The sequence below is a fragment of the Puntigrus tetrazona genome, chromosome 15 (assembly GCF_018831695.1).
Source record: "Puntigrus tetrazona isolate hp1 chromosome 15, ASM1883169v1, whole genome shotgun sequence".
Taxonomy (NCBI): domain Eukaryota; kingdom Metazoa; phylum Chordata; class Actinopteri; order Cypriniformes; family Cyprinidae; genus Puntigrus; species Puntigrus tetrazona.
In genome coordinates this window covers 8,923,023-8,948,946 of record NC_056713.1, presented here as the reverse complement: position 1 = coordinate 8,948,946, position 25,924 = coordinate 8,923,023, and the positions used below count along the sequence as shown (strand labels likewise).

General features: G+C 37.3%; 1 protein-coding gene across 1 annotated transcript; it reads left to right on the top strand.

Moving 5' to 3' along the window:
- Positions 1 to 1,531: 1,531 nt before the first annotated feature.
- Positions 1,532 to 25,616, top strand: numbl (NUMB like endocytic adaptor protein). Its single transcript, XM_043259589.1, is given in 10 exon segments — positions 1,532 to 1,895; positions 10,791 to 10,941; positions 13,479 to 13,553; positions 16,015 to 16,089; positions 18,415 to 18,555; positions 19,667 to 19,871; positions 19,958 to 20,224; positions 21,345 to 21,506; positions 22,933 to 22,980; positions 22,983 to 25,616. Coding segments are annotated over 10 exon segments (1,920 nt in total). The 5' UTR covers positions 1,532 to 1,854; the 3' UTR covers positions 23,738 to 25,616.
- Positions 25,617 to 25,924: the final 308 nt, after the last annotated feature.

Below are 25,924 nucleotides of genomic sequence, written 5' to 3'. Positions count from 1 at the left end.
AATCGACTGTACAAAATGCTGGACATGATTAGTCTGGTTAAATGTCCATGTGAATACATTGATCCAGCCCTGCTGGTGGACTCTCATTTGGGTCATGAGAATTTAGGACAAGTTCAGTCAACAGAGCGTGATCAATTCAGCACCAGAGGGAAGCTCCACCAGTCGGCCCCGGCCAAGTGACTCCCCTGTTCCAGTCTAGAAAAGTGACATGATTTAAAAGATATGTCAAGATATTATACAGCCAGCATAAGACAGCTGGAAGTTGAAGGAACATGAGTTATGCTGCATTTAAGTCCTCCTATTAAATTCATATTGATTTAAAGATTTTGGACATTTATTTTGGAATTTATTTTCTCCTTAATTTTTTAGCACTAGTTAGTGAAATGAAGGGTTCCCAAATACTATTTCCTCTCTAAGTTTTATATGCAGAGACAACTTTAGGTTATGTTGTTTAGAAAGTATAAACAGTATTCGGCTTGAGCAACATACAAACAGAACGATAATTTGGTAAATGATTTATTTATATTTATATTTGATCATTTGGGGGTTCACAGACCTCTGAGGGTTCGCAAGAGAACTGAAGTTTTTTTATTTTAAATAAAGCTAATGAATTTTAAAATTCTGAACGTATATAGTATCAAAACGTAATAGTTCTTTGACTGTCTGCATATCGTGAGAATTGTCTGTGAACATGGAAATTTGTGTTCGAACGATTAAAATATTACCTTTAAATCACTTAGGCCTAGTTTCACAGATAGGGCTTAGACTAAGCCAGGACTAGACAATAGTTCAATTGGGACATGTGCCTTAAAAAACATATTACTGGTGTGCATTTTGATCCAAAACAGAGGTAATGATACATTTTAAGATCAGATGATGCAAGTTTCCTTCAGTTAAAACAGCTCCGACTTACACTTTACTCTGGGACTAGGTTTAAGCCTTGCCTGCAAAAAAGGAGGTTTAAGTAATGTTTTAGGTCAAAAGCTGATGACCAAAAGTAAATATAGAGCAAATCCTCTAAATAATAATCAGATGATTTCAAAATCAGTTATGGACGTTAAAGATAAGTATTTTGCTTCCTTAGGAAAAACTGCAGTAAAAAAATGCACCAAAAAAGCAGTATGTCTTTAAATTTTGGAAGGCATTTTGTTACGCAAGTAGAATCTCGAGCAGTCTCCAGAACACTGAGGTCATTCTTCATAACTATAGCATTAATAGGCTTATAGGAAGTGTGCTGTGACTACGTGCACATACTGTGCTTTGGTCGCAGAGACTAATACGTAAGAATAACACAACCATACCTCATTTACATTAGCTATTTCATAAGCGTATATGATGAGCCGAGTAGGAAGAACATAGCAAGTACAAACACAACAACACAGACAACTGGCACTGCAGATGGGCGACTGAAAGTGTGTCATCACCATCTCCAGTCTAATCACCTCCGCCCGCGCTCCTCCTCTGTTCCTCTCTCCCCCTCCCCTCCCCGTCTCTCTATCTTTCGCTCTCCATCCTCCCCTCGCTGTCTATGTTGTGGAAAGACAAAAAGTTGATTTGTTCCTCAGAGGCTGCAGCTCAGCACATCCAGCCAAATTCGCATGTCTCCGTGCGTCAGCGCATGTTTCTGTGGGCGAGGACACATATGGTGATGAGACCGAGCACATGTGTTATTGTCGCCTCCTCCAAGTTAATCTCTGAAGAGGAGGTGTGGTCGCCTCCTCCTTCTTTTGGATCCCAAAACTGAATATTCAACAGCATTTTGCCTCGAGCTTTTCATCGAGCGTCAGTGAAACGTCCTCGGGTGGTTCGATTTTGATACTTTACCTGGCTTTGCTCTTCTGACATCTCTCTAAAATGAGTTTCAGCAGTGATATGGATGAGACGGAAGATGGGAGGTGAGTTGTTTTTCCATTTAAAAATGAAGAATGAGCCTCGGTGGAATGTTTTGTTTTCATTACATTTTTTCGAAATGCATGGGCCCTAAAAGCGGTGCATCTCTCAGATTAGTAACCAAGCTTATTCTGAAGGCTTGTGTTTGGCTAATACTCTTACAGGAAGTAGCTGCATGAGCCTCCATATGGCTCAGATTAATAGATAAATTGATATACCAACTGAACAGATTAGCTGATACTTATCTGTCTTTCTATTATTAGATTTATTTGTTGTCGCTGTCTGTGGTTATCAAATGCAACGCGGGCTTGTTATGACGATCAGAACACAAATTGATGTCTGATTGTGTCTGATGTTCCTCTCCTGGAAGGGCATCATTACAGAGAACGCAGTGGACTGAGAGGACTCTCGTGTCTCTACCTATCAGTTTCTCTTACTGGTGGCCTTAAAGGGCCACAGTTACACACACGACACGAAGAAGGAGAAATAGGTCACTTACATTTGTATATGAAGAAGCATTTTTACTAAAAACGCAAATTTTTACCCTCTGTAAGCCTATAAAACTAAATAAACGAACTAATACTGTAATAAAATAAAAATTGTTTTTAGAGAATGCAACTAAAGTTTCACTAATGTAGGGTTTTTTATATTCTGTGCACAGCACATGTCAAAATGATCTTGTTTCCAATATAGTTTCCTGTAAAAATATCGGAGCATCCTTAAGACGGGATGCAATTACTCTAGAAGCAAAAATAAATACAGAAGTAAAAGTAAATACGATTGATTTATAGTAAATATACCTTGAGTTGTTTATTAAAAATACATTGTAAGAACATTGTAAGAATATTTTGATAATTGGGTAACAAAAATTTATGCAATTTGAGATGTATTCTCTTTAAAAAAGTCTTGTTGTTTTATGCATTCTAGACTAATTTATCTTGCTTTTTTGATAGGGGAAATACAAAAAAAGGAAAAACTGTTTTTTGTTTGCTTTGCATATTTTTCCAGTACTCACAGAAGATGATGATCCAGCAACGTGTCCTACTTGATGCAGAGCGTTAATGATTTTACCAAGTAGGGCATGCTCATAGATCAACATCTTTGTCAACAAACACAGTCGTAACTGGATTCCTAACCTTAACTTAATTGACCCTTGAATTGTAAGGAAATAATAGGTTGATTAGGATGTTGTTTAACTCCCAACCCCACCCTAATCCTAACCCTGCAATCTGATTGGCTAATGGGGATGTTGTTTTTAAGGTACAAAAATAATGTTGGTCCAGGAAAACATACCGCTTGCTAAATCACAGTAAACAACTTCCGGTTTTTTTTTGTCTGAAAAAAAAAATAAAATACTGGATGAACCTTACCAATTGATGAGTCAGCCATGCATTGTGACTCATCACTAGTCCACGTTGTTATGGACACAGCTGGACTAAGCTATTTCGAGCTCATATCTGATGCTGCATGCCAGTCTTTGTTTTATGTTCGTTTTATGAACATGGTTAGGAATGTTATTTAATATGGAAAATCAAGATGTTACAATTCTGAGTTACACACGGTTGTCTGGACAGGTCAGCCTTTATATCAATGTAGTCTCGGCTCTTAGAACCTCCTTTATGTCAGTCTGGTGTCTGTTGGATAATCTATGAGAAACTGTGTTCTTTGTGGCCATTTTGTTGAAAAAGGAGCCTCAGAGCTATTTTCAATGTCCTGCCCTTCACCCAAAATAAACAAAATCAATAATTCAAGACTGTAGAAGCTAAAAGACATTCACCATTCTTTCCTTGCGGCACTGTCCTGTCTGCACATTCAATAAAACCTTGTGCATGCCATTTATTTAGATTTATTTCTTTATTTTTTCTCATTGCAACATAATGTGACAGCCAGGTATGCCATTCAGTGGTTGATTTCCAGTAACATGCAAACACTGTGGCTCTGTTCGAGTGTTCTGGCTTGTTAACTTCTTGGCTGACGGTTTACTGAATCCTTAGGAAATGTTATTTTTGCAGTTTATGCAAATCTCTCAATGGCAATAGATAATATTAATAAAAAATCACACTATGTATTTTCAAATTGCATGCCATTGTTCTTACTGCATACTTTACTGCATAATTAAATTGTCAAACTAGCTCAGACACTGAAACTAACTAGTGTGCATGTGCGTGCCAACACTTTAAGTACAATTAAGGGCATTTAGACACTAGTTCGTTTTATCTTTGTTTAGTGTCTGTGCTATTTCTCTCCAGAAGTGATAAATTCGTAACATTGCACGTTTCATAACATTGATATAGTTATGTATTGTGTTTTATAACATTGGAAATATACGCTACATCAAATCCAACCCTAAACCTACCCCATAGTGTTAACAAATCTAAAACTGATATAAAAACACATTTATTGATGCAATCGTGCCATTTCTGCTTCCTTTGACACAGATTTACCTCAGAACCGTTTTGTCGTTACACAGAATTTGAAGCTAGATTGAAGCTAGTGTGATGTGTGATGCTAACATTCAAAAGTACCGCTTTTAAAAAGTTTTACTGCCTCTAGTATTCATTTCTTTTGGAAACTGCAATGATATGTACTTGTTAGTACATATTTTGTCTCACTATGCTGTGAGACCAGGTAGAAAAAATATCTTTGTACTCTTTAATACTTGAAGAAAACTCTTAACCGCAAGCACTCATCAAAGTGCCAGTTTACTGTAGCTGTATCTCAAGTTGTTTAACAATGAATAGTTATTATTGCTCCATCATCAGCCAATTAGTGCAAAAACAAATATATAAAAATGCAACTTTAATGCACAGAGTACTACGTCTATGACCACTACACACACTGTAAACATAACATGTTATACGCATAAAACTAGCTAGCATTCATCTTCAATGACAACATATTAAAATCCATTCATAGACCAATGGTCCGCACCCAACGCGTTTTTTCAACAATCATTACACTCAGAGCACAAATGTCATTATACAGAAGACATTATCTCAGTTTCTGACTCTAGGCAAGGCAGCTTAGCAAAAGAGAGGTTGATGTCTTTTTATAGCCGCCGTGTATTGCTAATAAACAAGCTATTCCTAAAATATACATCACAGCGAGGAAACATCCTTTAGAAGCATCCATGCCAAATAATGCCTCTTAAGTTGAGCTCGTGGCAGATTGAGAGAAAATTTGGTTTGGAAAAAGCCGCAGTAGCCTTTGTTGGTTAGGCTGAGTGTCAATCGAGCACAGAAGACTCATCCTGCTGATGGCAGCCTCTGATTCAGCTGTCTCGCTGCATTAGAGCCCTCGGCTGTCTAACTCTTTAAAGCAACACGCGCACAGACGTACATTTTAAAGGAGGATTGTTTTACCAGGACAGTGGTTCAGGTTTGCCTACTGAAAACATCGTGCGGCTTATGTCACTGAATTCTGATCGAAAACTCCCACGCGATTGAATCGACAGCATGTACTGCAGACCGGGATGACCCACATATTCACACCGGCTGTGAGTGCGAAATGGTCACTGTGTCACTGTCTTGTATTGGTATTGATAATATTAGCAGAGGTTTTTCTCTTAGGATAAACATTCGCTCTGACCCCTTTTCCCCCCCTGTCATCTGCAAACACGATTACTGGCGTCTGTATTTGACGTATGTGGGTGTGTGCGGGTGTCGTGTTTATGTGTGTGAGCGTAACCTCAATCTGAACAGGTGTGATGTGGCGCAGCTTCTTTAGACGCGCTGCGGCAGATGGCCAGAGAAACAAGTCGCCTTTGATCCCTGGGTCAGATGATGTTTGCAAACGGGGTCTATGAGGTACTGAAACTGGGTCATGGGCGGGTGGATCTGTATCTGTCCTCGGGAAATGTGTGTACACCCGGACTGGGCTTATTTTTGATCCATTATTTGGTGAAACAGGACACAATAACTTTAAATGCGGCATTTATTCGGCAAAATAAAGTCAAAATAGTGATATTGTGAAATATTTTTGCAGTTCAAAACAACTTTTTTTCTATTTGAAGGTATTTTAAAATTTTATTTATTCCTGTGATGCAAAGCTGAACTTTTAGCAGCTATTTCTTTTGTTTTCAGTGTGATATATTTTTTTATCAGAAATTATTAGTAAGTACTTATTTGGTACATTATCATCAATGTTTAGAATAAGTTGTGCTGCTTAATATGTTGGTAGTAATTTAGAGATGCATGAAATATTATATATATTATATATATATACTTATACATAATGTGTGTGTGTGTGTGTGTGTGTGTGTGTGTCTGATATTATTAGGTATTTAATTTTTTTATATTTTGTATTTTTAATAGGTTATTTGTAGCACTTAAAAAAATTGTGTATCACTGTTACTTTATTTAGATTAATTATAGACTTTAGCATTGGTTATTTGTCAGTTGTCAACATAATAGTGAAAATAATGATGATTTTGTAATGCTGCAAATATATGAAACCTTAATTTCCTGTCTCAGGATAATATAACTTTTCACCGTAGGGTATTGAAATAATAATTTCTGTCATTATTTATACTCTTTCATGCATTTTTTCTGCTGCTGAATACAAAATACTATATTTAGAGGAATATCTCAGCTCCTGGTTTCCATACTATATAAAAAAAAAAAAATAATAATAATAATAATATAAATTGTCCCATATAAATGTCCTTTATGAAGCCTGATGGCCTTTGATCACATTCATTTACTTATTTTATTTGAGCAGCATGAATGTTTTTTTTTAATTCTTTCATGTTTCAAAAGAACTGTCACAGCCAGGATTGAAACAACAAGAAGGTGAGTGAAAAACGAGGATGAAATAAATGACAGAATTTTCAATTCCCGTTAATCCCTGCTGCGACGAATCAGGAGCGTCCATTTTTCCGCCTCTCCTCTCCGTGCCAGTTACCGGGCCTGAACACAGCCTACCGTAAGAGACTGGAGTGTCACGCTACAATTACTCCCTTTTTCAAAAGCATCCAAAAAGCCTCCATTACACTGTCCACCCACGGTGTCTCTGAAATGAGCGCAGGCAGCTGCCGTGGTGCGATTGCTTGCACAGAGAGCATTGATTTTAGCAATAATCAGACAAAGGCTATATCCGCTCCTTGGCCTCTGTACTGTAGTCGGAGCCATGCTGCAGGCTTTACCTCATCGGTTTCACTACAGTCAGGCTGAGATGGCGCAGGGGGGTTTAAGATGGTCTTTTGTAGGTTTTGTGCTTTTTGCTCTAGGGGCCATTTTTGATTTGTTATTTACTTGTGAAGCTATAGGCCTCGTGTTCAGCGAAGCGTCCTAAGTGAGTTTTAGACCCTTCGCCGGCCTGTTACTTGCTCTCTCTTTTCTTCTCTCTCTTCAAACCTTGAAGTAATAGTTCACTCAGAAATGAGAATTCATTTATTATTCACATTCGCTTTGAAGTTTCACAAAATCTTTATAAAATAGCATAAAAGTAGTCCATTGAACTACTTTTAGCAGTATGAAGCCGTAACTTTGTTAAAATGTTAATTTAAAATAGTGCTTTCAAATGATTCATCTTGCATAATTAAATTCAAAATAAATGTTGTTTTCATATAATATATGTATGTGTATATTTATTATGTATATATAAATACACACACATGCATGTATTTAAGAAAAATATGTTATATTTTTATATTAAGTATATGTAAGAAATGTAAAATATTTTCAAAATATAAACTGTATGAGTGTGTGTATGTGTGTGTATATATATATATATATATATATATATATATATATATATATATATATATATATATATACAAACACAGCCTATATTACATAAACAAAAAATGACTATATGATAACTATATCAATTGTTTTTCAGAGAAGCTGGTAGTATTCACAATATTAATATATAATTTATATTAATATATAAATATATATATATATATATATATATATATATATATATATATATATATATATATATATATATATATATATATATATATATATATATATATATATATATATATATATATATATATATATATTTGTCTTGTTTAAGATGTTTGAAGCTGATATATCGGGTATATGTTTGAGCCATCACACAGACACATAAAGAGAAGTAATCTACCAGATGTTTTGTGTATGAAGTCTTGAATGTGTTGTTTTGATTATAGTCTTTGTTCGCTCTACCCATGTTGCTCCAGCTGGTTTTCATTTGGTGATGAAATCATTTCCATGGAATGGATTGGGTGGCTGTTATGGCTGTTGTGTGACTTTCACATGCATGTTTTGGAAATTTCCCTGGCAAGTCTCATAAGAACCTCTCTAGAACAAATTGTTTTCTTTGCCTTATGCGTCGATATTACAGGCAATACCAAAAATCTAGTAAAATTTCACAATTTATTTTAGATCTTTTGTTTTTAGGCTTGATTATTTGACTTGCGTTTTCATTTGAGCAAATATTGCTTGTAATTAATTAATCAATTAAACAGTCAATCATGCACATTTAGATTCATGCTATCATTTTGGTTTAATATAAAATGACAAAAGCACGTTACAAAATAATTACAAGCTAAACTAAAATTATAACGATAATGGAAAGTATAAACGTAAAAGCTATTCGTGAATACAGTATTATAATAGTATACCGTCCTAAGATAACTGACTATTCACTACACATTCTTCTAATATTGATCATTAATATTGGTGCGTCACTAATCGTGTGACATTGAAAGGTATAGCTTTTTTGTTCTGCAGTCACCCTCTAAGAGTCAAGTTAACCTCAGACCAGCCTAATACGGGGTTTAAGACCAATTAGTCAACTAGTTCTCCAGGAAACTCAATCATCTGCTAAAATATGTCGTTTTGACATTCCCAGCGCTGAAAGTCAGGATATTTGCGACTGGCACCAACAGTGTGAGCGACACACATTACAACTGTGACCTCAATAAGATTCAATAAGAGAGTTTAGTCTTGTCTCCCTCCCCTTCTACATCTCAAGCTCTCTCTTTCTTCTCCTTATAAAGTCTCTTCTCTTTCTCCCTCCCTGGCTTTTGGCCTGTTCTCTGTCTCCGGAACGAACGTCTTCTCCTCCCTCTTTGCTCTTCTGTAGTTTTGGCAGCCTTTCAGCCATTAGATCAACCCTGAAAGTAGAGCAGAATCTCGGAAGCCCCTCCCTTTCCTCTTCCTGCAAATGAACCGGCTCGTTGGTCATCTTGAATATGCGAATGTCCCCAAACATTCAGCCGCTCTGACATTACCGTAATGTCCCGTTGCCTCATTAAAAATGCCGTGCGGTTTACTCAGCTGCCGGTGGGGTTCTGCCGAGGGATTCCTGCGTATCCCGTCTGACCCCTGCACGATATGTCGAGCTCAGCAACAGGCGCGTGCCAGAGCTGAGCAAAGCCTCCAGAGAGACCTAGACGCCGCAGCTATTAAAAAAACACGCTCATATAGGAGCATATGGTGTTTTGAGTATGTGGGTGTGTTTTGGGTATATACATTTGGGCTAGAGGCCAGACGTTTATAGTGGTACTTCCGGTGCTCCACGTCTGCCACCTGTTACCCGTAAAGCTCCAGGGCTTTGGGAAACGTGCTCTTTTGGCCACTGACGTGAAGCTATAAAAGTGAAAGCGGTCGTGTGGCTTGTGGTTCACACCGAAGAACGGAGTACAACAGTTTGTGCGAAGTTTACAACTTTTCAATGAGAAGATATGCCGAACTGTCCCAAAAGATGGTAATGATGATTCTTCTAAACTCCCTTAAAACTTGCCTTTTTTTAATAGTGATACGGAAACTTTTAGTAGTGTTTCCGTATTATTTTTAGTAGTGATATAAAAAATTGTGCAATGATTAATTCATTAATGATGGTTATATAATAAGTTTGTATTCTGTGTATATTTATTATGTATATATAAAGACACAGACATATAATTTATAACATTTATTATTATATTATTTTTCTTAAATATATACATGCATGCACATTTGCACACATAGAACAAAAACTTTTATTTTTGGATACGATTAATCATTGCCCAGAACCAGAAAAAAATTTCACTCACAATTTGTATAAGAGAGTTAAACACACCCTTATAATACACATATGCACAAACACACACACACACACACACACACATATACTGTATGTATATGTATATATTATATATATAGTTTTTTTTTGTTAATTGCAATAAAGTTCAAATTCAAGTATTATATGAAGTTTTTTTGTGCAACTTTTACTGCAAGTTAAAAAGACTTATGAAATATGCAGCTGTTAAAAATAATAGTAAATATCAAACCTTTCTTGTGTTTCACTGAAGAATTAATGTGTTATGGGTTCAGAATGAAGGGAGACTAAGCTATGCCACAATTAATTTTTTTTTTCTTCCTACGTTTTCATTTTTAACGTCTTAGCGTGCTTAAATGATTTCATTTATATGTGCTACTGTATATTTTTCTCAGTGGAACTGTCATGATGTGAATGTATAACTTGGACTAACCCGGCTCTGGATATTTGCATTCTTCAGAGCAGCTTGGCTTTGTGCTGTTGTGCATCAGAATTTGAAATTACCAATGCAAATTAAGAGTAGAATGAATGACCTAATTATATTGCATAAATAGGCCTCTTGGGAAGCAAAGCAATTGTTTTTTAGACAGAAGTGAATACGTTTTCTGTAATTTCTGTTTAATCCGTTTATGGGGTTATTTGCATCCCCAAAATATGAAATGAACAGTTTGGATTTAATTACGAAATCAAATCCAGATCAGATTGCATCCTCCCTGTCCAGCGTGACTGGAAATATTGCCTCCTGTATGATAAGTCAAAATGTCACCCAGCTGGTGTGTGACTTTTTCACGTTACTTTGGTCCCGAGGTAAAATAAGGGCTCTTTTACACATCGTATACTAATGTGTCTTCTTTTTTTGTTCTCAGCAACAGAGAGTTCGAGAGCGTGGAGATGAATAAGCTGCGTCAGAGCCTGCGCAGGAAGAAGCCCACCTACATGCCGGAGGCCAGCCGGCCCCACCAATGGCAGGCAGACGAAGAGGCTGTGCGAAAGGGCAAATGCAACTTTCCTGTCCGGGTGAGTCGAGAAGTGAAATGGCACGGCTTCCGAATTCATCCGGAGGGCTGTTAACAGACATCTTGCTTTAATAATTCAGAATAAGACGATCTGAAAGTGCGGTCACACAAGGCTTTCAGCATGCGAGGTTACTTTAGACGGCAGGGTGTGACATTTTGATTAAAGACTACAAAGACGAATATTTCCTTTCTTTGGAACATAAGCACAGATGAATCATTCGCAACAAGGGTAGGAAAGTGTATAATGAAAGTAACCTGCGTCTGTTTCATGTTGATTGGAGCTAATGGGAAATATGCATAAATGTCCGTAGAGTGGAGTTTATGATGTTCAATATGACACACTCTGTTCTAAGAATTAACACTCGTGTAATTGACTTTTTAAATGAAAACGCACTCACGCTAAGAGGCTGTTGTTTGAAAGCGACACTAGTGCGGGAGGAAGAACGATCACGGGTATAATGGGAAAAGCCAGATATAGATTGACTTTTTAAAGGTTTGAGTCAGTAACACCCTCACAGTGTCTGGAACAATGCCAAAAGCTATAGAGCTTTGAGCAAACACCACTTGAACTTAAAGGGTGACTTATCAAACGCTCACACAATAATAATATCAAACTAATGGCTGGAATAGGACGTTGATTGTTGTATATAATAATGCTGAAAGTTCAGCGTTGGGAAGATTTGTTCAGTGTTTTTGAAATTCTCTTATCTGTTTTCAATAGACTGCATTTATTTGATTAAAAATACAGTAAAAAGAAGTGTTATTGTAATATATAAATAAACGAACACTTTTATTTTCACCTTGTTTGTTGAGCGATTCATTCAACGATTCATTTTTGATTCAGCTTTTAAAGCGCCACCTTGTGGCAAAGAATAAATGTGCACTTTCATTCTGACCAACACGAAAAGACCCGACAAGTGGGTTAGCAACATGCTAATGCTGAAGTGAAGCGGCTTAGAGCTTTGTTAGCCACGGCATGAAAGATCATTTTTAAAATCCATAATAGGGGCGCTTTAAGAGAACCGTTTTAATTTGAATAGATTTTAAAATTCCCAGCATCATTAATCTAGTCTTCAGTGTCACATGGTCTTTCAGATATCAATCTAATATGATGATTTGCTGCTGTAAAAAATTCAGGATATTTAGGAAATGTATTGAGATCTGTTTTGAGTTCAACTAATATTTTTGTGGAAACCATGATACATCTTTTTTTCGTCATTCTTTGATGAAGAGAAAGACTAAACAGCATTTATTTGAACTAGAAATCTTTTCCAATTAATTCAGTGTATTTTAGTATCACTGACCCCAAACTTCTGAATGGTAAATGTTTTAATGACTTAAAACAGGACGGTCGATATTACACATTAATTTAGTGTGAAACAATATCACAATATATAGAATGTGGTTAATATTAATATTCTATTAAAGTCAAATTAGTAAATTGACCTTTTATAATTCCCACAAAATGGATTTTCTCCCAGAATTCTTATGTAAGAAGAGTTCAGGTGCAAAAGCCTTGTGAAATTTTCTCCTAAAATTATCGATAAGCATGATGTAAATAGATTTTTAAAAGAAATAAACATTTATATTGCTAATTAGTTTTTATAATTCTGATTTCGAAGTATTCAGTTGCTTAGAAATTGCTTTGTCTGAGCACTGCTTTATAAAATATTTGAAGTTGCTGTAAAATCTATATAATTTCTGCGTAGGTTATATAGTGTACATTTGTATATAGCCTTTGTGAAGGTCAATATATAAAATGATAATTTTCTTCTGGTTACGGTCATTTATTTCACATTTGTGGCAGTTAAAAGAACCTACTCATTGCCATCGGAGTGGACTTAACGAACCTACAAGAAAATTTCAAGCGGCATTTAGAGGCTTTTGCATGCTTCGCACGCGATAAATGCAATAAATTAATCAGCATGCCGTATAATTAATTCAGTTGAAATGGTTTGACAGTATTGTTTTGAAAATGAAAAGAGGCTCTTTCAAGACTAAAGATGGTCTGTATCATTAAGTAAAGTGGAGGATGTATTGCAGTGGATCTTGCATAATTAAATTCAGCCTAATTTTATTCTCCAGCCTGAGGCATCAGGAGTCTCTTTGCGACTGAGATGTAATCCTGTAATGGCCTCTGTCCTCATGGCCACCGTAATCACATAACCCTGGCTTGATGACTATTAATTGTGTCCGCGTGAGGACATTTTGATTGGTTTTGGCTGGGCGAAGTGTCCCACAAAATATATCCTCTGCTGTGTTTTCAACGGGTTCTTAACAAGCCCTAGTTTTTTCCCTGAAGAGGTTGAGCAAATTTGTCTTCTTGTCTGTTTTTCTCACATAACCTCAGCAAAAAATTACACAACGCTATTTTCCTTTTTTTTCCTTCACAGTGCGTCGTAGATGCCGTTCTGGGAAATAACGGTGTGGTAGATGTAGAGGATGAAATATAGAAAATGTGGATTTCATCAGTTTTGACCTCTCTCTCTCTCTCTCTCTCTCTCTCTCTCTCTCTCGCTGTATTTTTTCTTTCTGCAGTACCTTGGTCTGGTGGAGGTAGAGGAGTCCAGAGGGATGCATGTGTGTGAAGAAGCAGTGAAAAAACTGAAAGTGGTGAGTGCTGTAGTGCTTTCCATCCCCACGCAATAAAACATACGCTTGCTGAGAAAAAGCTAATCGACAGCCGTGCGCTTGTTTTCTAGACCTAATAATCATAAATTCGTAGTAATATAATATAATCATGTGTTAATTTTATAGAAATGTTTATTTTTTTCTGTTTATTTGCCCAGAAATTGCTCATGCGTGCCATCTTTGTAAAAGAGTAGTAGGCCTACTGATACGTGAGGCAAAAAACGCCTTTTTAAAGTTGAGATTTATACACCAGGTTTCTGACGGTGTATGGTAAGGATATTGTTAGGATATCACAGAATTTGGCTGATATGCAACTGTTTAAAAATCTGGAATCTGAGGGTGCAGAAGAAAAAAAAAGAAAATTAAGATCTTAGCCATGCGAAATGCAATGTGATGATATATTTATGGTAGGAAATTTACAAAGTCTTAATTATTTTTAGCATAAAATTAAATTCAATAATAATAATTCAATAATAATAATAATAATAGTAATAAAATCCAGTAATTTTGTCTTATTAATATTACTATTATTATTAATAATAATAATAACAATATTGTTGTTGTTATCATCATAATTATTATTGTTATTATTATTAGGCATCTGTACTATGCACTAAAAATGCCATGTAGATAAGTTTCTCGATAAACGGAAAACAAAAAAAAAAAGATATTACTTTATAAAACTGCTTTATAAAATATTTAAAGTTACTTTATATATTATATGCTCTATATATATACTTTATATATATAAGATCTATATAATTTCTGTATAGTGTATAGTGCAAATTCGTATATTGTCTTCGGGTGGGTCAATTTAAGTCATATGCATAACCAGACAAAAAGGAAACGTAAGTATAATTTTGACGTCTGATTCCCATCCCTTTGTAAAACCCCTCACTGCCTGCTTTTCGCGTCGCAGGAGACTATAAGCTCTTTGAGCACCCGTAAAGAGTTATGATTTTATGTACTGAGATTCTACAAAGTCTCACTTATTTAAAAAATCTATCTTTACGGAGCGTGGCTGCTCTGTCGATGGCTTTATCTTCAGTATCGCCGCTCCGTCAATAGTCATATCCTGAGCCTGCGAATCTCATTACTGAACTGTCAGAGCAGAACTGTAATATCTAATGGTTTTTATCATGTAAAAACTTTTCCCCGCTAGTGCCGTCTGTGTGTGTGGCCCTTGTCTTTGGGGCCCCTCCATCTGTTCATGTACGCTCTGCTCTTTCATCCCCATGTTGGCAGTTCCCGCTGCGTCTGTCTACACAGTCACTTCATTTATTTTCTCTTCTTCCCCGAACCCCCAAAGCCTTTATCTCATTCTGCTTTGAGTTTGTGCTTGTTCCTTATTCTCCCGGTCTCTTCCTCAGCCAGTGTAATTTCCTCAATGTTCTGCTGTCTTAGCAAATTTGGACAGCGACTTTTGGGATGCTTGTAACGTCAGCTGAATCCCTCAGTTTTTCTTGATTTAGTGGGATCCTTCAGTTCAACTTATTCCTACAGTTCTTTTTCCCAAGATTAAATGCATTTCATGGTGTGCTAACCTTCACTCTCTCGGACAGACTTGCACTCACAACAGATTTAATCAAAGATTTAAACCCTGTATCAAAACCTAGAGAGCTTGCTTGCAGTCCACCGAGCCTGTCCTCAATGTCCTCTCCATGTGGGACTGCAGTCTACATGCAATGCTGAGTTTGGCTGTGAAAATAAAAAAAACAACGCCTACAATACTAACAGTGCCTTACTTTTTTGGGTTACAAAAGTCAGTATGATTTTTGTCTTTATTAATATGAGTCAGTATGTATTATTATTATTATTATTATTAATATTGTCCCATTGTTTTGGGCCCCAAAAGTCAATTTTTTTACATTAATATAAGTAATTAGGTTTTATTATCATTATTATTATTAAGAATAATTCTAATATTGTCCTACTGTTTGGGGTCTCCCACCATTTTTTCCACCATTATTATTAATAACAATAATATTGTGAAGTATAATTGAAATGTAAAATAACTGTATTATATTTCAATATATTTTAACATGCAATTTAATTTTTAAAAGTTTTTAAAAAATTATGTTACAAAGGAACTTTTTTTTTATCTGGTAAATTATATATAAGCAAGGGCAAATGTAGTAATAATAATGAATAATAACATAACCCAAATTATATTCGTAACCATATATTAGTAGCAATTTTGACTAGTTTTCTGGCCTTTATGAGTCTTGTCCCTGAAACTCAATGCATTGCAGCACAGGTCAGCGTACCGTTGGACAGCTTTCTGATACACTTTGAGTACAAGTTGAGCCAACAGAAGCTAAACCTGTCACAGAAATGTCAAAAATAGCAAAAATTCTTGTGCTTGGTGCAGAGCAAATCGAAACCTCTGCAGTAGTGCTTTCCCGTCGAGAAAGGCTGATTTTGTTTCAATATTTCTTCTCAGAGTGGGAAAAAAACTGTCAAGGCTGTGCTTTGGGTGTCTGCTGACGGCCTGAGAGTAGTGGACGACAAAACCAAGGTAAGTGTGTATTGACATTTTGTTGCGTGTCCATTGAAAGCCATTAATCAAGATTAAAAAAGTATTCGAGGCCCAGAAAAGCTCCCAAGCCATCAATTAGCCGAGTCCGTCAGCAAAGAGAGTAAATCTGTAGGAAACACGAAATATGCAGTAGGAGGAAGCTGGCCGGCCTCCAAAAGACCTGTCACATGACCATCCAGCTTCATGAGACATCACACAGACCGTCTCAGACACAAGATGACTTTTAAGGCCAAGGGTTCCTGTGTCTCTCACGGTTGGGTTTTTCTTTTCAAAGTTCAAGGATTAATGTAACATCCTTCCCTCGCACAAAACCCGGAAAGTTAACCAGAAAAGGTCAAAGGCCTCACATAATGAGTTCAATTATCCCCCGTTCCTCCTTTTCAGCTCACACAGTAAAAGGCGGAAGGCCACAAAGCTTTCTTTTTTTGTTTCTCGTAAGGGCCTCAGACTCAGTCGTTCACTCACTATGCCCTTCTTCTGGTAATCCTCCCGTATGCATATGAGTCAGCAGTACCACCTAAATCCTTCCTGCCTCTGTCACACACCACCTGTGTGTCCTGCACCTCCTACTCTCCTCGCTCTGGTTAAAATTCACCAGTCAGTCTAATAATAATAGTAAAAGGCAGGGCTTTTTTTTTCTACTGGCTCAATTGGACCTAGTCTCGTGTAGCCAGACCGTTAGATGACTCCATGGCAGCTTTCATTGGCCAAGGCCCGCACATGAGGCCAAAAATTCACGTACTTTTGAAAACCAGCGTTTAGTTGATCCTGACAAGCGCTCGTCATCAACAGCTTTCTTCTTTCGGGAGGATATATTTGTTTTAAAAGCGACACACTGTCAAAATGTCATATAGCCCCACCATAAAAATGCATGAATAAATACATAAATTGTTATTATTTTAATAGTTTTTAACCATGTAATTGACCATGTAACCACAATGAATTTTCACAACTTTGCATTCCGCATTGGAAGCCATAGTAAAAACAACTAGTCTAACTATTGTTGCATTATTAAATGATTTAATATATATATATATATATATATATATATATATATATATATATATATATATATATATATATATATATATATATGTATTACCCAAAAATGAACGAAATTTGAGATGATCCAAGATGTAAATAAATTATAAAATAATCCACAAGATACCCATCAATTAAAATCTTGTGAAAAAAAAAAAGAATCCATCGTTAAGACATTTTAACTGTAAACTGTCACTTCTGCCCAAAATTTGACTCCATCATGCATAATAACTCTTCCTCCAGTGAATGTATTTACAAATGTAAATGTTGCAAGCAATATGAAGAAAGCAATATTATTAATAACTGACTTGTATTTTATCTGGATTATTATTTTTTTAATGCTGTTAAAGACACAGACAGCAGCAGGCTGTTATATTAGGCTGCCATTACTTTACTTTCACTCTCAAATGTTTATGTGCATTTAATGCATAACCAACTGTGTTTGTGAGGATGCTTACCGAGATGATTATTTCGACCTAATGCTTTGTGTATTTGTGTGTTCAAGCATCGGCGTTCTCGTCTTGAAACATTGTTTAAATTCCCAAAATGCTTTCTTAACATTCTTGAAACTGTCTCGAGCATCTTTCACAGATGTCCCGGGCCGTCAGGCAGCGCTTATTGTCGAGCCCTGAAAGTGTTATTGATTACAAGACCAGACTTATTCCTGACGACTGAGATGAGTCAGAAGTCACGGAGCCATGAAGTTCTTCCCATCCACTGTAAACCCCCCCGTTTCCCTCAGAACACAGTCATCCATGACAGAGCTTTTAGAGCTCTAACTAGGCCCCCTTCGGTCAGTAATTGGCTAACAATGAGCGGGCCCCTCACCTCGACCCGGTCTTCCTCTGCTTCACCCCTCACCTACCACTTCTACAGTGTTCAGCTCATGCATTATGTATTTGCCGTGGCCCCCTAACAAGGAAACACTAGCCACTGTTACAGTGGGAGGTCCAGGCTACACAAAAAGCTTTAGTCATGTTAGAAGAATCAAAAGGACACGGCGGTACAGTGTGTTTGGGTCACGGACAAATAAGAGGAAGATTCTAGTTTCAAACGTGGCTTTGTAGTTGCTGGGATGTAATCTAAAATTTGTAATCAAGCTGGTTTCATGTTTTCGAAACACTATAATGCAATGTGCATCAAATCTAGCCATGCGACGAGCACTTTCATAATACTTTGCTTTCTTTTTATTTGCATGTTAAAACGTTTTGTCGTTAAAGATGTCCCAAACAACCGGTCCGCCCCTTTTTACTTTCTCTGTAGGACCTCATTGTTGACCAGACCATTGAGAAGGTGTCCTTCTGCGCACCTGATCGTAATTACGACAAAGCTTTCTCCTACATCTGCCGTGATGGAACGACTCGCCGCTGGATGTGCCACTGCTTCATGGCCTTGAAGGACTCGGTGAGGAGAACCCAGCGGGGATTAATTCTTTAGCCTCTATTCCCCGCAAAGTGGGATTAAGAAAAGGATTATGGCAGTGTTATCTCAACCGGAATAACTGCTTAGGGACTGTTATCTGTACTTGGGGCACAGAGAAAAACACATTAAGGACCAGAATGAAATGGAATTTTGATTAGGATCCAAATACTAGTCTAGACAAAAAACATTTTGTGACCATATGATGTTTTTGTCTGTCCCAAAACAATAGTTGCATGCAGTGTAGGCAAACACAGACTAACCTAGTTATGCTACTTTAAAAAAATAGATAATTTTTCCAGACTATTTTTTTCTTTCATACTCCAGTGTAATTATAAAAGCATCCTTTAAACATGATTCATTTACTTACATTAAGTAAGTATCTTGAATACTTCTTTTTTTAGCTTTTTTCTTCTTAGAATTTTTCATAGCTCATTGGCTAATTTATCTATCTAAAATGAAAATAACATTGACATATATTGTCAGTAAGCATTTTATCTAATCTAAAAAAATTAATAATACAAATATAAAAATGAAATGTGTGCGTGTGTAATATGTAGGTAAAGCATATATTCTCTATAGGGCTCTATAGTTAAACAAAAAATATATATTGATATACTGAAACATATATTGAATATATTGAGAGCTGAAATATATATATATAAATACATGTGTATATTCATTTTTTTAAATTAGCCAATTAATACATTTTAATAAATTATTTTAAATGTGTGCATATGTGTTTATATATATATATATATATATATATATATATATATATATATATATATATATATATATATATATATATATATATATATATATATATATATATATATATATATTTTTTTTTTTTTTTTTTTTTTTATATTGTTGCCATCATCCACAAAATTATCTACATACTTATAGGGAGACCATTTAATGTACTATCAGATGCCTTTAATACATACTTAACATTATTTATATATATATGTGTGTGTGTTTTATCTTATGTTATCACTTATGTCTTATATTATTTATATTTTACGACATGATTACTGATTTAAAAAATCAGTGTTGTCAGTGTTGTCATGATGCCAATCCTCCACGACATTAGGGAGAACGTTTGAGTCACGCGGTCGGATGCGCCTTTGCCGCCTGCCTTGAGCGGAAGCAGCGCAGAGAGAAGGAGTGCGGGGTCACAGCTTCCTTCGATGCGAGCCGCACATCATTTGTGAGGGAAGGCTCCTTCCGCGTCTCCTCAGCTGGACAGCAGAGTGACCGAGAGGACATCATGAAACAACTGCAGGACAAAAAGAAAGGTCAGTCTCATTACGATCACTCTAGGCTTTCTTTGTGAAAAAGAAAAAGAAAAAAGATTCTTATTAGCAAGCGCGCCTCTCTGCAGAAGTCTGTGGAATTTCTGCAATGCCTCCCGGAAATGCATCTCCTCCAGAAGGAGCGGCGTCTCCGGGGGAGCGAGCGGAGCCAGGCGGGCCTCACGCCATCCCTCGCCGCCACGCTCCCATCGAGCAGCTGGTGCGGCAGGGCTCTTTCCGCGGCTTTCCACAGCTCAGCCAGAAGAACTCCCCTTTCAAACGACAGCTCTCCCTGCGCTTGAATGATCTCCCGTCAACCCTGCAGCGCAAGACGGACTTCCAGACCAAGAACCCAGGTTAGATGTTGTGTACTCGAGCGGTGTTGACCCAGTGCCGATGTTTAAACATGCGATAGCGCATTTTATGTGCACTGTGCGTCATCAACCAGAGGACTTTTCAAACATCTCGTGTTGAGCCTGCAAACAAATAAGCGGCACAAAAGCATCCTGCTTCCACCGAAACCTTATGATTGTACTCATAAAATCGTTTGAGCGTGTATTCCAGACCATAAAACTCCTGCATTCACCTGTAGATATGTGATGTACAGGTACTTTCCATCGATCCTTTCTAGTGTGGTGCTCTATAAATAGCATGTTTTGCATTTGCAAAATTGAACTGCTCTCTGATCTCTAGCTCAATCCCTTAGACTAGATTTTAAAAGAGGAATTACGGGTCGCACGTTTTTTTATGGGTCGTATGTTTAGGTTTGACTGGGTTTATTCGTGAATAATGAAAAATGTAGGACATATTTTATGCAGATATGCATATTTTATGTAGTATCTTGCTTTGAGGACTGCAATACAAACCAGAATATCATTATGAGAAACATTGATTGATTCTGATGATCTGATAATTCCTTACATTATGCATGTATGTAAAAAAGTCTAAATGTAAAAATAGGGAAAATTAGCAAATATCTTCAGCACATATTATGTACCAATATGATAAATTACAAATATTTTATTAATCTGTAATACTGTAATTGATATGATACGCTACCATTGAAAGGCTGAGGGACAGTAAGACTAAAGATGCTCACAATATATTTATTAATACTTTTTTAATCATTTTCAGTGAATTTTCAGCGTCTTCACTGTCACATGATCCTTGGAAAATCATTCTGATTTGCTCATTAGCCGGTCAAGAACAGTTGCAATTTATGGAAATTGATACATTTTTCTTTTTTTAAAATTTAAAATAAACGGTTTTATGTAACATTATGAATGCCAATTTAACGCATCTTCTCTGAAAAAAAGAAAACAGCAGAAACATAAATAGATTTAGACATCTCGTATCCTGCATCTCTACCTTATATAATAGATCCAGGTTATTTCAGTAAGCAAAATCCCTTTTACTGTATGCATTGCCCACTGAAATAAAACAGGTGTGACTGACCTTTCTGTTGTTCTGTGTCAGTTCCAGAGATGGATCTATCAGTGGCAGGAGAGGTGGACAGCATAAATGCTCTCTGCAGCCAAATCAACAACTCTTTCACCAAACCATCTGAGGATCTGTGTGCCAAAGCCACCAGCAACTGCTTACCACCCGCCATTCCCCCTCCACCTGCTCCACCGCAAGGTAGCACCATCCCACATGCATGTTTTTAAAAGGCTTTCTAATGCTCACCAAGGCTTATTCCTGCGACAAAGCTGTTTTTTTGGCATCCATTAATCCAGTAATTTGGTTATCTTTTTTAATAATGCTTCTTGTTATCAGTGTTACATAATTGTGTTGTTTTTGTTGATTAATATTTTTCAGGTTTCCTTGAATGGAGCCTTAAAAGTGACTGCATTTATTTGAAATAGAAAACTTTTGTAGCTTTATAACCGCGTTTATTGTCACTTTAGATCAATTAAATGTGTCCTTTATAAAAATTATTTTCTTAATATTCACCCCAAACTTTAATCATAAAAATTATAGTGTATCCACAGACTGTTTTCAACATTACAACATGTGAATATTGCTGGCAAAATGAATCACAATGAGCAAGTTTAGAAAATGTTATTATATTTATTTTGACATTCCCTATTTTTAATGTCCTACAAAAAAATTATTTTCCGAACACAGAGGAAGCTTTTATAGTTATTGAACGATTTTGGGGTGGAGTATCCCTTTAAAAGGATCTTGAAAATAATCATGAAAATAATCCATGTAACATCAGTGGTTCAAACGTACTTTTTTACGAAGCTGCAAGAATACTTTTCGTGACAATAGTGCATTGTTTTCATTCAGATCAAAGCATAAACAACGTTACCAATCTATTTGCGTAGTGCAGCTAACGCAGAACAGCATACGCCGTTTCATTTTTGGGTGAACGATCCCTTTAGGGTATCTAAAATAATGTTACACATCCAATTAAGAGATAACATATTATGTTTGCATGAATACGTAAATATATTTAGCCTACTGTATGTATATATATGAGGTGTCTTCAGTTTTTATGTGTGTGCTTCGGAGTACGAGAAGCGAGCAGAGAAAAGGTACTCCTCTCAGAAAACATGCAAATAAAGATTCATTTAGATGTTTAATTACTATTTAGAGCACTGGGATGGCTAGATGAGGGCTTAATGCAGGGTTGTCAGAGTTGGTTCCTGGAGGGCCATACCCCGGCAGAGTATCTCCAACCCTAGTTAAACACACCTGATCCATTTAATCAGGTCCTTCAGGCTTATTTAAAAAGATGGGCCTCTGCAGGGTTGCGGCCCTCCAAGAACTGAGTTCATCACCCCTGGCTTAATGAATTCATTTTTGTGAAAACCTCAAAATTTAAATTGTGCGCATCCAGGCTCATTTTGTCAGCACAGTCACATATTAAAGCGCCCCTATTGGTTATGGAAGGTATATATTTTCAATGATTCAGAGTCGACTCTTTCTTTTGAGAGACAATAACCTTATGCGCGGTGCACTTTCAGATTTAAAACTTTGCTTTCATCCACCGGTGTTACACGCCGCATTAAAAGTCCAGAACAGGGCCACATGTTTTAACATTCTTACTCCTTTCCAGCTACAAGCTCATGGGTTCAGACAGAGCCGGCTGTCCAGTCTCCTCCACCCGCTCTCAGGGCGGCCATAAACGAACCCCGTCCGAAGCAGAACGCTGGTTGGAGGAAGTGGCTAAAGCGGTGAAAGCCCAGCAGCAGACTCCGCCGACCCTACCACCGCCACCCACTCAGCAGCCTCCGCCGGTGCCCACCATGCCCATCGCTCCCGGTTCCCTTCCCTCCGCCATGCAGCCTTTCCCGATGGCCTTTGACGTCACTCCCGCACCCGTAGGCATGTTCCCCCAACAGCCCCTCCAACCGGCTTTTGTACCTATGCAGCCGTACATGCCCAGTCTGGCCAACAGCATGACCTATCCCAACGCCAGTGTGCCCGTGGTGGGCATCACACCGTCACAGATGGTGGCTAATGTATTCTGCTCTGCGGCCGGGACAGGGGGTGGAGGAGTGGCGATGGGGGTCGGGATGGGGCCGAAGACGGGTACGCTTGGCGGTGGCCAACAATCAGCTTTCCCCACCCTGTCCGGGGGCTTCCCCACCACCACGTTCGCATCTCCTCCGACCGTCAACGGCCACCCGCATAACTCCTTCCCATCAACGACCACGACTACGAGTGTCACGCAAAACGGTAGTACCGTAAAAAGCGGCACCGGTTGGCCAATGGAGAGTCTGAATCTGAATCCCACGGGCGGTTCCCAGGAAGCGGAGCATTTTGAGGCGAAGTGGGCTGCTTTGGAGTCCAAATCGCAACCGAAAGCGCCAAACCCTTTTTCGAATGACTTGCAAAAGACTTTTGAGATTGAACTATAATCGTAAGGAGGCTCTGAACTATTTCATACCCCATTCCCCTTCCCCTTTTTTGTCTCCTAAGGGGTTTTTCTTATGCTCAAGGGCATTGGTTGATGTAAGAGATCATTCGGTTGCATTTTTAAGAATCAAACGCAAGACCGTCACAACATGTTGGGCACTTAAAAGACAGCTTGAAAGAGATACCTGCACATTACTTCCACCGGTAATGACCCTTGCTTGGAAAATGAATGATTTTGCTTGAAGGGATATTTTGAAATTAGACGATGGTCGAAGTTTATTTATTGTTCTTATTTGATTAGAATGGTTATTTTTAATCAGATTTTAATTATTCTCGGTTTTCCCTTATTTATTTACGTTGAACAGGGTGAAAGGATTACTGGTGGAATAAATTGGCGACTTGAAAATCGATACACCAAATGATTATGATTGGGTTACGTTATCTTGTAGAACTGAGTTTACGTTGTGGTGTAAATAGCATGCTTTCAGTTTACTTTATTTATTGCCCATTTCTGTGGCCGTTAGGTTCATTAATTCCAAATGAATCAGAACCATTGAAGGATCCGCTCTGAATCAAGCGGATGCCGTTAGTTCCACCAACAGGTACATTCCAACCCTGATTATACGATGGTGACCCATCATGCAATGCAAAAACTAGACCGAAATGCCACTGTAGTGACCTTGACTTCTAGTAACCCTTTAGAGATTTGGAACAAAATTTCTGAGGTTTATAGTTTTATTTTTATAATCCGAACTGATGAAAAATATGACTTTGGTCAACCTTATTTGGTTTCATAGGGCTTTTCAGTTGTTATGAATGTATTTCAGAAACTCTATGACCATTATAGGGTGGTAAAATGTGTTAAATGGGTGGTTGTGAAGGAAATTTAGAAAAAAGATTCGTTTTTGCAAGCAATGGAACGACTACACAGACTCTTAAAGGGACAGAGTCATTTGGTCCCGTTCATGCATGCTTAAAATATCCCATATTACAGTATGTTAAAACATTGAATATGCATATTAGTCTTGGCTTTTGTTTCTTGTCAGCACTGTTTCACTCGCTCTGGTCTAAGAATGGGAATAATTGTCTTTAATTGCAGGCGAATAATCACACACACTCTACGCTATAAGATCTCACGCAGTTATCGTAACAATAGATTCGGATGCCGCTCATTCAAGAGGTTCACATTTTCTCCAGCGTGGAGCATTTAGGCACATTTATTGTTCAGTAATGCTCGACGGTCGTATTTTTATTTTCTTGGGGAATTATCCAAGTGTGCGAATAAGACGTTGAATGAGCTTTCCGGAGTGTGTGGAGCCTCCAAGTGTCAAAGCTAGATGATCAAAGTCAGACTGCACACTGTGCTCGGCGAGGTGAACAAATACACTCTTCCTGTGGAGATTTAATAGCAGTGGACATTCGAGGCAGGCACAATGTTTTTAACTCCTGTTTCAAAAGGCCATTTTGACCGTCATGTGTTAGAAATCGACCTCCCGGTTTTCTTATCAATTGTTTATTACAGGGTCAAGCGGGTGTATTGTGGCACAATGAATCTGAAAATAGTCCTTTTTCCAAAGACAATGCATTTGTAATTTGGCCGAGCGGATGTCGTGTGGCGTCAAACTGGTGAATTTATTACACTCGATTGCCCTGGCTCTTTTTTTGTCCACGCTCTCCCCTTGACAAAATCTAGGTTTTTTTTTTTTCAAAACCAGGGAATTAAATTACCTCATAAAGTTGATTGTAAACTTTAGTGTAGTGATAACAAACCAGTGGAGTTTATTTTTAATCTTTATTTACAGAATTTTGTATTTAAACCTACATATTTCTATTGTAATTACATTGTATAAAAGATAAATAAATAATATAATATAAACAATGGTACCGTTGTTGGTGGCTTGATTCATGTATGCAAAGAGGAGATGGAGATTTTTTTATTAATGTACACACAGCACCCCATATTGAGAAAAAAACTGAATTGTTCCAGATTTAAAAAAAAAAAAAAAAAAAAAACTCCCTTTGACCTCATGGATCTCATTTGCTCTGACCAGGTGTGTGGCTTTCCTAATCAAGTCCAATCAGTTTAATCAAACACAGCTGGACTCAGAACCATCTTAAGGACGATCAGAAGAAACGGGCAGCACCTGAGTTAAATATATGAGTGTCACAGAATACTGAGGACCGGGTGA